Raw genomic sequence first — 19,051 nt, 5'->3', positions numbered from 1 at the left:
CGATTCAAAAGGGCTTGTAAAAGCCCATTTGAATAAAGTTTATTTAGATTTTTTGAAATCAACTTCTACTTCTGCAATGGAGTCGTTATAATAGTTATAGACTATACACATATAATATTTTCATCATTGAGGATATTTTGTGACGCATTAAGTGTGTCAAATGTTTAAATTTATAATTCTTTAAAAAATAAACATATATTTAGAACAACCTATATTTGACAAACATCTTATTATAAATACATATGTAAAGTTAATTAACTATTAAAAATCACAATACTGTTCGTTTTTTATCGTTTTTATTACAAATAAATATAAAATACAGTATTATAAGGTATTGTTAGCTAATTCGTACTCACATTAGCTTATCAAAACTATTAAAATACGATTAAGTATTGGAAGTTATGATTTAGTTTGAAAATACTTATTAACAAAATTGATAAAATCATTACAATTATTTTCCATTAAGCAATTAATCATTCAACATAGTACACAATATTTTTCCCACTAGACCTTTCATCCACAGGTTTAACTGGTTGGACTTGAAAGATAAATTTCGATTTTGTTAAAGGTTTTAAGACTTTTAAGCCTTTTTTCTTTTCTCCTACATCAGCAAAACTTGCAGAACCTTCACCAAATCTATCAGAAATGGTGTCTTCCTCATTACTTACTTCAACACCAGTAGCTGCTTTGGCTAAATCCATTGAACTCAACGGTTGAGGTGTATTTAAATTTTTATTATAATCTACAGATTGTATAACTCCTTGCATATTATTATTTACAGGAAAATTATTTCTGTTAGACTGACTTAAGTTAGGCATCTGACCAGCTTTATAATTAGTTTGTTGATTTGGGATATTCTCGTTAAATATTATCGCATTAGGATTGTTGGGTACATTGTATGTTACGTCGTTATTCCCTATTCTACGAGATTCAGGATAACCGTTGTCTTGGTAATCTTCGTAGTTTTCATCAACTCCAGCGTCATAATCATTGTAGTCATTTTGTTGTTGAAATTGACTACCAGTACCAGGGCTTAGAAAAGGAAAAAGTCTTCCATCCCTTATTCTTTTTCTTTCCTGAATCCTTTCTAAGACGCCTCCATTGCTATTTTTAAGCGTGTTGACTGAAATTATTAAAATATAGATTTAATTAATCGTGCAAGGAATTTACTTGCTATTTATAATAAAATTATAATATTAAAATTAAACAAATACGGCTGATATTTGATGATGACAAAGATTATATAATATGAACATTGATAAAAAGCAAATGAATTGCCTCATTAAATCACGCGCACATACTGTTTAATCGTATGCAATTTAATTAACTTTTAATAAACTGAATAGATCTACTTTATTGTTAAAAATTGGACATTAGTCGAAATAATACTATGCGAGAAATTGGAAAATTATCGACTGTTAAAACTTTAAATCCAAAAAATGAGGTCATATCATTAAAATCTATTTACCTTTTTTTAATACCTGATGTAATAATAATAAATATGAGACATACATTACTCTGATCTCAATGTAAGTGACTAAAGCACTTGTGTTATGGAAAATCAGATGTACCGACGGTACCACAAATACCTTGACCCAAGACAACATAGAAAACTAATGGTAATCTACATCGACTCGGCCGGGAATCGAACCCGGAACCTCGGAGTGGAGTACCCGTGAAACCGGTGTACACCCCACGGAGACCGTCAAAGGCTTCATAGTTGTACTAAAGGGAATTTTCCCTTAGTCTTCCTACCATGTTTTTCCAAACAATCGCCGCAAAAAAAAGATAGCAAATATTCCCTATATTGTACCGTGCCGTACTAGTGAAAACATCAAGAGTCCAACAGTGTATCTTATACAATAACACAATCTATATATTATATTTTACACTCCTCAGAAATGAATTACTTACTGAACTGACATTTGTGCTCTTTTTTATTTAATATACATATTTAAATAAAACTAGTTATAACGGATTTGAATCGCGTATATTAATTACATATTACTATTTTAATTATACCATTTAATTATTACTACAACTACCGCCAACGATTTCTCAAGTCCTGGCGGTAGTTGTAAATAATATTTCTTTTGTTCTTCAAATAGACAAACGCCACCTTAGTCTACCCGTGACCACGAACGCTGTAAAGTGCTCGAAACGTCGGGATGTCAAAAATAATTAATATACGCGATTCAAATCCGTTATAACTAGTTTTATTTAAATGTGTAATAATCGCGAAAATTTAAGACATCATTAATATACATATTTAGAGAGACTGGCAAGTAGACCACCTGACTATAAGTTTTCATCACCCATAAGATATATTAATACATATTAATCATTCTTTAAATTACCAATACGGCAGCAACATGGAGAACTAAAGAGCTTATCCTTCAATGTTCAATTACTTTAATCAACTATTTATATCTTCACTATATTTATACACATTTATAAAAATATTAAAAAAAAATGACTTACCGAAAAGTAAACAAATAATAAGTCGTTTTGAGAGTATTTCCATTTTGAGTTGTGTCTAACGCAAATAATAGTTATTGACTAAAATGAAATCAACATAGTTATAATACTAACGAGGCCTACCAATCAACCTAATTATCTGTATCATTAAAACATTAAACTTGTTTTGTAAGTATATTTAAAAGCATATTAAAATGCGGTAACATTAAGTCACAGTACACTTTTATTATTATTTAACTGTGCAACAGTTTGTGCAACTTAGGCCGATTCCGATTGATTTCCATGGAAACTTTCATTTGATTCGACCGAAAATCAGCATAAATTTAAACTAACTACTTATTAAATACAAACCATAATCCAACTGTTATTCCCAGAAACATTATAAATAATCATAAGGCATTGGTACATAATTAAACGGATAAATTCAGAGAATTAAAAAGAGAAGTATTGAACATAATCCTATAAACGGAATAATATTAATTATTAAATCAATGCAAACACCGCGTGCAAAAAGGTTTATTTCACCAGCTGTTATGAATTAAATAACGATACAATATGTACAAACTTCCTTTCTCACAGAAGTGATTCTAGTACAGTTGTATTTTTTTATTTGTAAGCTTTGGTCGTGAATAAGGATGTCAACATGGAGTGAAATGAATATCAAATTTTGTACATAATCCCTGACGCGTGTCGGGCGCGTGCGCATGTTATTGAGAGAGTATCCACAATATCGATTGTCACCTGTGACATAACGTCGGTATACTAAAAACGTTGTGAAATATTTTGTCATCGTATAATTTCCTGTATTTTTTTGTTTTATATATAAAATAATTAACTTATTTGGTCTGTTTTTGGAATATAAATAAATATCAAATAGTAACATTTAGTAGAATTTGTGTCTATCGTGCAACTTGATGTTTTTAAAATTTTTTTTTTTAATTATATAATAAATGCATTATTTAGTTCAACTGTTATTAATATACAATGTGACAAAAAAATCTTTACTATGTATTTTTTTAAATCACAAACAAAATAGCAAAGTAATATGCGAATAAAAATCTTCAATAAAGAGCCCACTTGACATAATGGAGTGCGCTCGCGCCGCTTCACCCCTAAATCCGATAAACCTATTGTAATTACAGCACACGATCAGCTGCCACTCGAAAAAAGTTACAAATGTCCAACGGGTTAACAGAAGTATGAATTCGTTTTAAATTTATATTTATGTTAGAGGACATTTAATATTAAGCTTACATTAACATGGCTAGTCGTGGACATTGGAATTTGGACCACACGCGAGCGATATTATAATAAAATCTGCTGACATTATATTTTTCGTAAATAATCATTTAAAATTGTCTTCTATGGTTAATATTCAAGTAATGGTAAACGGCTACCACTATGGTTACCACTTTCTAGATCATAGATGAGACCCATTTTCCCCTCAATGATAAAAATCGCACTTAAAAGTATTTTACAAAAATAACAAATTTGTTTGTTTTATTAATAATAACTGCGATTGATTAATAAATATTTTGTAAAGTTTGTTATTAGTAAATACTAATAATTACAAATTACTTACAGTTTAGTTAAAGGATTTCATTATAAAAAGTAAAATCAGCTTCGACCACAAAGTACCCCAATAATAAAAAAATCACTGCATCCTAAGCCGTAAAGGAATAGTGCAAAGTGGAATAAATTGAGATCTCAATCAGAGGGATTTGCGGCATTTGCACCGATTATAAATCTATTAAGGGCCTGCGACAACATATGGATGCTGGAGGGCAAAGCGACCTGGAGCCCCGTGGAGCGCCAGAGGGTGCCAAATACGTAATAGATTTTTATTTTTAATATGAAATTGCTATTTACTTGATAGCAGATTTTTTTGTGCAAAAATATATTTTACTTTACAAATATAAATCCGATTTTATCCGAGTTAATCCGTCCCTATTAAATATACCAACTTATAATGATATGTAATTATTATTATTGATTAGAAAAAAAAAGGTGAGTTTTATCAAGAAATACAATAAGCTTCAAATTAGCACTTGTTTTGTAAGTTTAATCCAAAAATATCAGTAAATACTTAAATATATACAAATATGAATTAAAAATAATTATTGTATAAATCTTGACCGCGTGGAATGGTAGCAAGATTGCTAGCAGCATTTCCCCGTTGAATCGCAATTCCGATCCTCTGGGCATAAGACGAACCAGTTCTCCTTTCACCAGTGGAAGCAATAAGGCGAGGTGTTCTTTGATAAAGCTCTTTGTACTACTCCAAGGGCCAAGTGTTTCGACAGCAAAAAAATAATTTGACAAATAATAAACAATAATTTATCAAAAAGTTAATAACCTCATCGACATGAAAGAACTAAAATATGATGTATTAAAAGCTGCGCAAATAACCAATAGGCATAATAAATTATACAGCCAAAAGTATAAGGCTTATCTTGATTGAATGTCTTTAAAGTACATATATAACAAACGAAGCGTAATCTAGTTTTTTAGAAGTTACGGTACCTCTTAGTTTTTCTAGTGAAGTCACCCGACACCTTTCGATCGCCACAGATGGTGCATTTATGTCAATCGTCATAATTAGGGGATTAAGGCCCCCTAATGACACGTTACATTGAATCTTTGTTACACCCCCGAACAAATGTTCCCCATTTTGTAATACAAATAAATATTGTGCGTTGACTTGTCGCAAGTCACTCGTGATTGTGTCACGTTAACCTTTTGTTCTCTCTGTAACAGAAAAGAAAACCGCAAAACCTAATGGATTTCTATTTCCCTTTAGTAAAAATGTAAAAATCTAACAAGGTTCAAAAGAAATCACGTTACCTTGATTCTATTACGAAAAATTGTTAGGCAGAACCGTAACCGATATATACGCCATCAAAGCCTCTAAAACATAGAAGCGAATAAAAAACAGCCTTTTAAACGTTAAAAGGCCCCGTTTACCGCGGACGCAAACACTTAGCTCCGTGTTAATTAATAAGTAGCTGGGACGCCGTCAAAGGGAATGCATGAATACTTGCCAAACCGACCTCCGACGGAGCTTTTAAAATGTCCCCCTCTTAATTCCAATGCTCAGAGAAACCAAAGGTAAACTGATTATGTCGCCAATATGCGATTTTTTACAGCAACGAGCTTAAAGACTTGAATATGTGAGCGTATGCGGATGGGACAGGTATAATAATAATGGGATTTCAGCGCACTCGCTGCATGCCGCTAATTTTGCGAAAAGTTAGAGCTATTACGTTTTTTATTCATATTACAATAGTTAACTTAGAACGCTTTTTTTCTGACACAAAAAAATCAAGTAAACTTGCACAATTAATTTTAAAATATGTATAGATACATATAATTCTTGTGTTTTTTCTCACTTAAGAATCAATACGGCTCATAAATCTTTTATTATAATAACGTAACACATACGCTAAAAATAAATCACAAAACATTCTGAAGTGCGATTCACGCGAAGAACTCTGTTCGGCTGAAGTACACGGAGTTGATGCCGAATCATTAGCTGTAACAGTGTTAAAGCAACGCAATTACAATTACGCCGAGCTGAACTTGACCTACGGTAAGGATCGATGCGACCCGCTATGCAAATAAGAAGAGGCTTCTTTGAACCAGACCCGCGCTAAGTGGGGTCGAATGATCAGACCTTATGTAAAAATCTGGTTAAAGAGGCATTTGTTTGGTTCGCGGATACGAATGAATGCAACAAAGAATAGAGCTCGTTTTCGTTTTACTAATACAATAACTATTTAAAGTATTTCTTACAAAAGGAAAACTTTTAAATAACATGTTTCATTACTTCAACTAAATTTGAGTATGCAGTCAAATTCCTTTAGATTAAGAAATATTAGTTTAAAGTCCGCCAAATATTGTTCTTTGTGATTTTCATATCGTTATTTCAATTTTAGCAAAAATATGGATAATAATTATATTTATTGTTTTAATTTTTCCGTACTTGGACACGTTCGAATTGTTGATTGTAAATTATTTTGTAAAATTTAACATAGGTACAGTTATTAAAATTCATTATATTTTTATAAATTTTATTAAAAAGTCCGATTCGTTTTATTGACCTTTTTAAAAAAGGCTCTTATGAATATTCCTTTAAGATGCAATTATCTTCAACAGCTGAAGGAGCGTTCAAAAAATTGAAGCCCGAACCTGGCGGGACGAGCACTTCGGGGGGCGCGTCAGCACTATCCCCCTCGCTAGGACCGCAGCACGCTGGACACACGCCGACCACAGCGTCCTGTCCGACGCCTGCAAGACGACGTCACAGAACGACATTTACGCAGGTAAACCTACTGTTTTAGTTTATGTCCAGTTTCCAGTACGGAAATTCTATGTTACTATTTCTTTGACTTTAAACTTTGAGTGAGTGGTAGTAAATAGTCTTAGTATTCTTGTACACTTAATTAGAATCACCAGTAACGCAATGGTTTTCGGGTCACTAAGCGACGTATAAATCCGCAGGTTCCAACCTGAACCACTGATGCTACCGTAATTTGCACACCTAGCAAGATTCAATCTCGATTGGAGGCCTAAATAGGCATATAATTAATTCCTTAAAATGGAATCTAGCTACAATTATTTATATAAAAAAAGATAGCTACTACAGACTTTTTTATTACTAATGCTTTACCCGTGTTCCACTTATAGAGCATTACATCTAAATATATTCCTAAAAAGTTATTATATACCTACTAACGCTTAATTGTATTATCATGCTTTTAAAAACTAGAAGGGATACACTCCAAATTTATTATGCAGCACCAGAACATAACTAGTATAGGATTTATATAACTTTTTTAGTTTCATATAAAAAGGACGCTGTTTTAAATATAAATCTGGGACGATCGTTCACCTCACTACAATGGGCTTATTTTCGACACACATGTATGTTGATGTATGTGATGAATGTAACAAATATGAGATGTAAAATTAAAAACCTACACGATCTGTTAAAGCGTCACGACTGCTCCGATATTTTCTCATTTCAGCTTCAACTTCATTTTGAAATACCCTTCGGTTTCCTTAAATGATAAATATAGACTTTTAAATTGTAGCTAAGTTGTCATGCAGTTTAGCCACAAATATATATGTATGATAGGTTCTTACCACTCTTTGTAACTAGGATTGAAACAACGGTGTATCTCAAAACAAAACGAAATGTGCAATATGATTTTTATAAACAGTTTTGATGCATTTTGCCCTAAATACAATACATTTAGCTGTGGAATTTATTTATAAAAACAGTTATTATTATAAATAATTTGTTTAATTATTTCTAAAAAGAAATCCAGTTCCAGTGGGTACTATACTTTATTATACGTATAATTTACAAATAAGAATGATTTTTTACCATTATCTTAAACGTTCAATATCTTTTTTGGTTGTTGTCGGTTGAATGTCATTGTTAATTCACAACAACGCTCAACTCTTGCGATGTTGTGCGTAATGGATTACTCAACCATAAACAGTCCTTTCATATGGATTTTATAGTATATAGTCTTTTAACTATTTTTCGGAAGGTAGAAACGTTAATTCCGAAGAGAAAAATACCTTTACTGTTCTCGCCTCAGACTTTACTGCGAGTTCATCGAACTTTTATAAAAATTGCATAAATGTAGTTAGGACAATGTATGTTTAATATTAATATTTTTTACTTTTATTAAAATACAAATTCGTTAGTAAAGCAATATTATATACCTATTGTAAATGAGATTTGAGCTTAATTTTATAATTTATTGTTATAAATGCCAATTTAACATTTTATGATGTAAAACTAGTCAGTAGTAGAATTTAAAATTTGTCCTATTTATATGTGTTGTAAAAATAACATTTATTTATATTAAGTATTTAAAAACCTATATATTGCCATCATCTTTGGTTATATATTTTAATTGTACTTACTACCTTTTAGAATTAGTTAACTTATAGACTTTAAAATTCTTCATTTTTTTTATAATGATAATAATATTCACGTATAAACTTTCTATCACCACCAGGAACAGTTAGCAGAATTAGAGGCGGCGTTCGCAAAATCCCACTATCCCGACATCTATTGTAGAGAGGAACTAGCGCGAACGACGAAGCTCAATGAAGCAAGAATACAGGTCAGTACTGTTATAAACGATAATACAATAACTATACCAATTTTCTTATTCAGTAATCTTGACGTATTTTGTGTCTTCTTTAATCTGTTATTTTATTGCCGTTTCGTTTGTTGTACTAAAGCTTAATAAAGTTGAAAACAAGCGGACGACTCGCTACGCCGCCTTTTTCTTAGGTGGAATTGTCGAAATATCAATGATGCGCGAATACTCGGATAATTTAATTTGGAACGTAGGCCGGAGGCGGATTGAATTAAGGCACCATCTGTCGTCCTCGGCCGTATGAATACGAAATGTTTACAGTTACTCGCGAGCGATCCTTATCTCAGTTTTAAAATTGCTCAATCCCCCGGGACACTCGCTATTGATTTGTCCCCAGAGCACCTAAATCGCAGCTTCAGATATTTTATTCAGAGCATGACTCGTGACATGTTCAAGAACGTCTCTATTGAGTTTAAAGTCAAATTTGAAACTACTTAACTATAACTGTTAAGTTGAAATATCATCACACAAAAACTTATAACTTAGCAAATATGAGTCCTGCAAAAATAATGATTATTTTACAAAGATAAAACGTCTACTCAAAAATATGAAAGGCATGGCAAATGTCATTACATAAGAGATTTTTGCATACATTCTGCCGTTAAAAGCTCATGTAACGTACGCACACAGAGTATTTGGAAGTGCCAATACATGTAGGTAAGTAGCTACGGTACCTACACTCGTGCACGCGCGCTACGTAGGAGGCTATTAACGTTCAGGCGACGCTACATAAGAATGTAAACGTTAAAGACGACAGCGACGTCGGGCTCCCTCCTTCTAGAGGAAATTTCGATATAAAAATACAACGTTGCCGGGCGAATGAGGGGGTGTGGGCGGGGGTGCGGGAGGGTGGCCCCTGAGGCATTGCAATCCCATCAAATGGATCCGTAACGAAGTTAGCCGCTCATCCTCCCCGCGCGCCTCTCGACATTGTCTCTGCCCTCAAATGAATTCTACAATTGGAAATAAGAAAATGTTTTGTTGGATCCGTGCTTTTTCAGTTTAAAGGAGACCATTTTCTACAGATAACACGACGCTCGGCTAAATGAGTAGGTACTGACTTGATTTTTCATGTTTGAAACCTCTCTAAAGTCTTTATTTAAATAGTTATAAAATGTTGTGTTATTGTAACAAGCGTTTGTAAACGTTGTGTATGGTTTTCAAATATTTTATTTCATTATAATTATAATAAGATTCAAAAAAAGATATTAATTAATATTTTTATTAATATAAAATATATTAAAAACAACATGAATTATATTCCATTCCATTACAAATATAAATAATTATGTTACTTATGTACACACATGTTCCAATATATTATGATATATTGACTTCAAAAAGTGAAACGAAGCTTATATATTTAAATTTCACTTTTCTTGCATATCTTTTTCTAAAAGCTGCAAATTGTTAGACAATAGTTTAAAAAATACTATATAAACGTATTTAATTAATTTAATCAATATACAAATAATAATAACAATAACAAATTAAAATACGTTTGTAAACATAAACGTATATATGATTTTATATAATACAGCTTGACAAAATGTAGTATATTGTGTTTTCACTTCGAAGATGCAGCTCAATCAATTGAGCAGAACCGACTGAATACCAATTATGTTAAATAAGCTAGACATTAAAAGATCAATGTAAATAAAACCTTCATTGAAGAAATTAAAACAAAAAAAAAAATTAAGCTAGTCATTTCAAGTTGAAGATATCCAATAAGATATTGTAACAGATCGCTCGGATATTGGTTCGTTTTTCATCACAACGCGCGCGGCGAGGGACGGATGTCGAATTGCGTTGCGAAAAAACTAATATCCCTTTTATGTTCTGTTACCTTATTCTATATACTACATATATCGAATATTATATCGCCCGTATTTCATTAGATATAGGGTTCAAATTAGTAATTACAAACGATGGGCTGGTATGTATCGGTTTATTTATATGGGGAGTGCGTCCGGAGGGCGTCTCCCTGGCCCTCTCCCTCTAATCAGCTGTAATCACCATATCAAAGTACGCACGCCTCATTCCCGTTGACAACACAGATTACGAGGCGATGTTTTTTATTTTGTTTTAGGTATAACATGTTACGAAATTATGTTTCTACATTTTACTTATTTCAAAGAATACCGCCATCGTTTGAACAATACAATATGGTTTTAACAGAAAACGCTTAAAATATTTTATGATAAAACTTTACTTTTGGTTAGATTATGTGCGGTACTATCGCACACTATATTAATTTGTAACGTTTATTATCTTGATGGATGTAAATTAAATACAACCTATTTATATTATACTAAGTCCAAATTTATACATTAACATGTTTTAAGCGTTTTATTTACGATAGCGACAATTGTAAATGCAAAATAAATAAAAATCAATTATGTGATTGGTCTACATGTTCTGTAAAGTGATACTTTATTAACATTAGAATTAACAACATTAAATGCTTAAATATATATATATACAAATATGAACTAAAACTAGTTACTGTATAAATCTTGACCGCGTGGAATGGTGGCAAGAATGCTAGCTAATTGTAAATCTGTAAAGTTGGTTTTATAATTATATGTTTGTTTGTTTGTTTTAAAACAGGTTTGGTTTCAAAACCGTCGAGCGAAATACCGCAAACAAGAGAAACAGTTGCAGAAGGCACTCGCGCCAGCCGTGCTGCCAGGCTGTAACGGCATGATGCGGAACATACAAGGCTACAGGGGATACCAACCCTACCCGCACCCTAATACCATCAACAGATATCCACAGGTAACTTATTATCAGACAGGGAATTTTACCCAATAACTATTACACATTAAAAATCGGTACAGGAATCTTGAAATGGGTCAGGTGATTTTGAACTAAAGATCGTGAGTAAAATCTTATAATATTTTTTAAGTTCTCAATTCATTGTAATACTGACTGAATTGGCCAGCGATGAAGGAAATCATCGTGACGAAGCATGTATAATTCGGATTCTTTCGGATCCTGTATGACATGAAAATTTGCCACACACCTATATTGTAGACACAGTAGGTGAGTTATATAAGCCCCAAGTCCTTAGTAGTTTTGCACAACAGACATTTAAAGGGCTTTTACCTATTTGTAAAGGCCGTAGAATTCCACAGTATCCATATTATGCAGCGAGTATCCTACCGGTTATATATTTACGGTGCAAAATTGGTCTTATCAAATAACCATTCTACATGTAGACAATGATTTAACAACTGAAAAAAAACGGATTATCAATGAATACCGGCAAACATAAAACTTGAGTAATATTGAAATATTTTAACTTTAAGAAAATTTGCGAATAGTATTATTTAATCAGTAAACATACTGGAAACGAACTAATTTATTTCCTATGAGATATTTAAATATGATTTATTTCCTACAAACAACAGGCAAACGTTTTTATTTATATAAATGTTTGTCAATTGTTAAACATATTTATAACACTTTAACGTGTCTAAAATTATTTAACAAATCTCCTGAGATTCAAAGTAATTTCATTATTTAGTCTACATTACAAGTACACAATAAATGAATAATTATTATAGCAGAAAAGTAGACATAACAATTATATGAGCATAAAATAAGACCAAATACTTCTACAATGATTTTCGATTTATATGTCGTAAATGTCTGTATCCGATACTTAAATTTTAAGACCATCTCGGTGGGTAATATTAGTAAAATTAATATATACCTATATACATATATTAATAATCTTGAGTGCTCACTGTTATTACAGGCACAAGTTTTATAACATCTGAGATTCCATGAGTAGCAGCGCATAGACTATGCAAGGAGTGTTTGTATTTATTATAGTATCTTACTTGATAGGGCTTTGTGCAAGTCCGCCTAGGTAAGTACCACCCGCTCATTATAATTTCTACCCCCAAGCATTGATACTTAATAGGGACATAGTAACTTCAGGTACAAAGGACATTGCATCTCAATTCCCACATATAGTAATTTTTTTTCAGGGCCAATGTGTACCGCCTACCTATGCCCTAAAAAGTGCCAGTGTCTTTGTAAAAATATTACTACTTAGGAGATTTACTTTAAAACGGTTTTGCTTTCCTGGAAGGTAATAAAAAATGATCTAAGTAAACTTAATCGTATGTCCTTAGATACGAATATATGACGAAACATTAAGCTACGTATTCCTGATCCAAAGCAATGAGATTTAATTTGTAGAGAGAATATATGATTCATACAAAATCATTTTTGTAAGTGACTTCCAGGTTTATTTTTACCTCTGAAAGCACTATTAAGGACAATTCTTTAATTATTTTGGTTCTATGTCCAACAATGCGAATTTGTAATTTGAAAATCGCTGAACTTACTACACTTAACTACTTATATAACGACTTATTACTACATATAATAAAACAATATTAAATAAACTATTACTGTCTATTGATACTACTCGTGTATTTTGTAAGAGTAAAGTTAAGACACAACGTAATTTTTTATGTTATTATGTAGAAAATATGTCATAAAAGCAAGTAAATAATAATTTCAAGTTATATAGACACGGTATATAAAATATTATCTGTATATTGATATGTATGTATTAGTAACTTATAAGAAAATGTGCAACAAACGCAAGTTATCAAAGAATGTATTATGTGTACGAATCGCTCGTTAGCGTGCGGCGCTAATCATTCGCTCTGATTACGCCGTAATGAGATTGCGTCATTGTACGGCCACCGAAAATAATGCAAATAGCAACCGTCGGTTGCGCTTGTGGACAATACCACTCGTTATGTGTTCCATACGTTAACGGATATGAACGAATGTACGCGACGAATCGATTCGAACTTAATTGATTTCCTTATTTTGTTCGTGATGCAATAAAATCACCATTTTTAACAGCATTTCATATCAACAACGCAATTATTTTATAATAAGAACTATCGGTGCCATGCGGGTTCACCAAAATTATCAATCAGCGGATCACGCAAATATTCCTATATGTACTATAGTTCTCATTACAATTTGCTATTTATAGGGTGATGTCAATAATTCTTCGCTACTTGGAACTGAAGCGAGAAGTTACAGTTCTCCATCACGGATAGCTAAATATCCAAATAGAATTAGATTTTCCGATATTATCACGGATACTAATACGGATATAGTATATCAAGTCGTCTTATCATTATCAATCGTTGCATTTCCACTACTTATTTCGTTGGTCTATTGTATAGCTTATAAGAGAGTTCAAGTCCAATGCATGTTAGTTATTTTTAATAGACTCCTTGTATCACAAACAAAAATCCGTTGGTTTTGCGCTGATCGCTCCTCTCCTGCCGGACTTTACGAGCCATGGAATAGAGAAAGCTCCCAATTTTGATACTATTGATTTAGTGTGTGCGCATTTCTGTTCACAAATAATAATAATAATGCGAAAATATCAGAGGACATCTGTTAATGGATATTTTTAATAATTATTTTATAAAATTTGAATAAGAACAGTAACAGTAAATATTATTCTTTTTTCATGCAATAACAACCCGTAAATTTCCGAAAGCTAAACATTACAAGAACGTTTAGTGATTATACAACCACACTTTTCATTAGATTTCCTCACATTTCTCTTTATATACATAACTGAATATTATACAAAAATAGCGGGCTCGAATCTAAACAAGCTCCATAAACTTTTTAACCATCGCTGATATATTAACACTTAATCGAACTTCTAAATAAAAATATATTTTTAATAATAGGTATTTTAACGTGTTAAAAAATTTAATATTATATCCGTACTATAATGATTAAAAATCGTTTCCCGACGTGGTAATTGCAGTGGTTTCAATATTTTCGTCATCGCATTATCCATTAGCGAAGTGTTGATCGTGATAAATTACAACCACAGCTGGAGCAGGGACAATTTATGCCCATGTTTCAACGTAAAACAAACCTACTACTATAAACAACATACGTTTATAGCAGGCATTTTCATTTTTAAAGAGTATATACTAGAGTACATAAGTAAAAAAATTGTATTGCTACACATATTTGATGCTGACGAACATTAATACTTAGAATTATTGTATTCCAGTTTGCCAGTGCAACTATAGGCTTGTTTTTGAGACTTGACATTTTAAATTCCAAGATTGTTAGTGTATTGACGATCTAACGGATGGTTAATATTTCTTAAAGTCCAAATGTCTATTTGTAATAATGACCACTTGCCCTTGGACCATTTGCAATACCGTCTATATATGCAATAACAATCCTAACGAAAGAACGGATCCTGACATTTAGATTAGACTAAGAAAACGCTAGGTTATATAGATTCCTGAAACTAGTAATTTCATCATGAACCATCAACTCAGAAATAATAGATTTCAATATTAATATTCTTGTTTCTTCTATTTAGCACCACGGCAGCTATGAGGAGCTGCAAAAGGATATCTTCTCGCTCTCACAGATGGGCGGCGGCTCATACCCGATGCCGCAGGGTTTCTCGATGGGCCACGGCGCCAATATGAGCGCCGTCGGCATGCGACAAGATACTATGGGTGAGTGTTCTCGAGAATTTCTTTACAAAGTTACATACATATTGCGAAGATATTTATTTATCAACACATAGGTATAGACATCCAACGCTATGTGCATCCGTATAAGATCCGACGGCGACGTGAAAGTCCACGCATCGTTACTAATGAAAAGTTTAAGCTCAATTCTGACAAACTCTGCTGAATACAGTTACACTTTTACATTTTATACATTTTTATTTAATTAAAAACATAGGCTATTTCTTAACGCATACTCTAACAACCCTTTTGAGGTAGGAAAAAAAATTTACTCATATTTGCTCGTACACACACATACGAAAATATATTTGTATAATTATAAAAAACATATGAAATCACTTTATATAATACAAGCTGTGCCCGCGACCTTGTACACGTTTGAATTTAACAAAAAAAATATTATAGCCTAAGTTGCTACTTTATATCAGTTCTGCCTGCCTCTGAAAGTCCCGTCGAAATCAGTCCAGCCGTTCCAGAGATTAGCCGGAACAAACAGGCAAACAGACAAAAATTGTAAAAAATGTTATTTTGGTATTTGTAGTCCGTGTATACATGCATATGCAATGAGTATTAGGGGCCATTTTAACAGTCACTCCAATTTTATTATACATATGAATAGATGATAAAAATCAAGATTTCGTATTCGAAATTATATTATAAAATGATATTTGGTCTTGAATACATTACTTTATATACTACTACTATAATACCTATTTTTATTTATACTAAAATATTAACTATTTGATTCTTACAAAATATTTTATCTGTATTTATATGATATAGTTATTAAACATCAACGTAGATAAACAATTAGTTGAAATGTAACTATTAAAGTAGCAAGTATCACAGCGATGAGGTTCGGAATGAGACACTAAATACAAAGTTTTATTATTTCACCGGTTGCCGCCACCCACCGCCTAACACAATGAATAATACGAAATTAAATCGAGTACGAACTAAGATGTAAGTTTGAAGTGTAAAACAAGAAGCGGTAGACTCGCGCGGCAGCTTTCATCAACTTTCTATTAGAACCGTCAAGGCAATTATAAAGTTGCGGAGCCCGGATGATCGCAGCCTCGTTTTTATACAAATATCCCTTATAATAATGAGAAAACTTGCTCTTTGCTGGCCACGACTAAGTTCCGCCAGATGATCTCGAAAAGGAAAAAAAACTTAATTAGAATTTGTTAAAGTCACGGGAATTCTTTCTTTTGTTCGCTGCAAAGTGTTTTGTCATAGCAGCGTCAAAGCCTAAGGACTATTAAACTCTGTAAAGAATGTTACTTCTTCTAAATTGTGGTCTACTATTGCTTTTGTTACTAGTTGTGTTTATTTGAACAAATAATTTAATTGCAAAAGGTTAAAAACTTTCGGAATGGGTTTTTAAATTTGTCAGTAATTATTGACAAAAATACCAATTGTAGTAGGTATTTATAATATTAAATAAATATATTAATAAATTATATACTACAAAGGTTTTTTTTATAATTAATTTCAAATAAATTAAAGTGGAAACAATTTTGTTGAGTGTGGGGAAGTTAGAAGACATTTATAATTATATCAAGTGATTACTTTTGAATTTACTTAAGATATTTCCGTTAATAAATGATGTACTTACGTCAGTCGTATGTAGTTGAAGACGCTGGTACGTCTCACTAATTCAATGATCTTTGAGTTTGCGGCCGGAGATTATAAATCTCTGCTACTGAACTCAAGATGTTCTAACTTGTCCTGAATATATTGCAGGTATATTACTTGCATCATAAACTCTAATATAATTTATTTGAATAGTTATCATCTTTATTCGAAAAGCATTTGATAAATCTGGACTACTAGAAATATGGGAATAATGAGTTATTATAATCACTGCCTTCCACGAACAAACATATATAAAACTCTCGTTATATTTCTTAAAAATAATCATATATATGTATATATATCTATAATAAGAGTTAATATTAATACGATCAATTTTATAAAATAAAATTTTATTCATTATAATTTAATATCGATTTACTTTCTGTAGGCCAGGTTAAATGCATTAATTTGGTGAAGTTCTTATTTTTATACTTTTTAAGCCATAGTAGCATCCTGAAAAAGCACTTAAATTACTTAATTATACAAAAATATATATGTAATATAATTGAAATGGATGTACTTTTTTATTATACCTACATTGAAACTACAAAAAAACCTTTATGCTGTTTAAATATACCAAACTTAAAGCTTAAAACTTATTACTGATCATAATAATAATACATTATTTCTCTACGTTACTTAGTAATATGAATAAGATTTCATTATGATTGCGATATATTAACGTTAATTTGGGCCCTTAAGTGATATCTGTGATCATTTTCACCAGTTACGACTTTCAATTTAAGAGAGTAATAAAAACATTTTCGGTAACTCGAGGCGGCACGTGAAACGAAAACGCCTTAAGCCAGATTCCTGCGTAGAAAAAACGACCAAGTAATGGAGGCGAGGCATCGTACCGTAGATATTCTAATAAGAAAATTTCCACTACATTTACTTTGGCGGGCGTCCTCGCGGCGTCTTCGCAAATATCTTATTTCCTGCGGCGAGATTGCATCTTGAGAAAACGCGAGGGTCGCCTTGTACCTCTCTACTCTCACGACCCTCCGGCTCGCCTACGTTTATGTCTATCACTATGTGGTAAAGCTATTGAGGGTAACTGCTATCTCCCTTTGAATCTTTACATAACACTTAATAAAGGAGAGAAATTTTAACAAACTAACTTGAAAACAACGTGACATTAGTATATATAAACTCGATTTATATATTTAAAAACAATTATATGTATATTCGGATATAATTACACACCAATACATATACAAATAAAACGTTTTATATTTTTCGAAATTAAGGTCGAAATCTTTATTTGCTACTTAATTGTTATATTTATAAATATAATGTTAGAAAATTGCTGCAAAGAATTTCCTCAGAACTGATAAAAAGCCACGGAATAAACTTGTATAATAATATTATATGATAATGTAATGATATACAATACAATGAACAAAATTATTAAATCTATATGTACTTGAAAGGGCTGTTTCGTTATTGAGAAAATCTAAACTCATTAGCTTTACATTTTTAATAACCTGTTGCAAAATTACGACATTACTTTTTTAAATTTTGATAAAAGTCCTTATATAAAAGGGTATGATATTAATCCGCAAAGGCATAAGGACATAAAGATTATCGATGGATAAACTTATTATTAAATGGTATTGCTTTTATACAATTAATAATTATATATAGATATATAATTCATAGATTTATTTAGTAATAAAATGCAACGTAAGCGGTATCAAAATTTTTTAAGAAAAAAAACAAATGACCTACAAAATCAGAAAAAGCGTTATTTATATACTACTATATCATTACTTTTATATAATTTTATTTGAAAAATATAGACATGAGTGTCTATAGATACCAATAGTTGACAACATCATCTAGAAAATAATATTAAATAATTATTAACAATGACAATATTCTAATTTTTTTTCGTATGTTATGTATTTCAATGTATGTCATTCTTTGGAACTTGAATTGTTAAATACATAATGTTATGTTAAGAGCATTTCAAACTAAAATAACTCATAACATACAAAAGTAATTGTATTTGTTAATTTGAATTGCAATAATTTGCTCATGTGATCAATTTGTTTGACGTGGGCAGGCATGAGCGCAGAAGACGAGTGGTACAACAAGTCGCTGTCCGCGCTGCGGATGAACAGCGGCCACCACGCAAACCTGGCCGCCGCCCCCATGCTGCAGTACCAGACCTAATCGCTGCTGCACGGC

The 19,051-nt window shown here is 31.8% G+C and overlaps 1 protein-coding gene across 1 annotated transcript in view; it reads left to right on the top strand.

The window, feature by feature from the left end:
• LOC124535845 (homeobox protein unc-42) overlaps positions 1-19,051 on the top strand; it is a 30,325-nt gene extending 11,274 nt beyond the window's left edge. The window contains exons 2-6 of the mRNA XM_047112233.1: positions 6,634-6,800; positions 8,514-8,621; positions 11,271-11,454; positions 15,062-15,205; positions 18,927-19,051. Coding sequence (XP_046968189.1) covers positions 6,634-6,800; positions 8,514-8,621; positions 11,271-11,454; positions 15,062-15,205; positions 18,927-19,036 — 713 coding nt within the window. The 3' untranslated portion in view covers positions 19,037-19,051. The remainder of the gene's footprint in view (positions 1-6,633; positions 6,801-8,513; positions 8,622-11,270; positions 11,455-15,061; positions 15,206-18,926) is intronic.

Source organism: Vanessa cardui, chromosome 15 (assembly GCF_905220365.1).
Source record: "Vanessa cardui chromosome 15, ilVanCard2.1, whole genome shotgun sequence".
In the NCBI taxonomy this organism is placed as follows: Eukaryota; Metazoa; Arthropoda; class Insecta; order Lepidoptera; family Nymphalidae; genus Vanessa; species Vanessa cardui.
The sequence above is the reverse complement of the archived record's forward strand: the minus strand, read 5'-3'. Positions and strand labels throughout refer to the sequence as shown.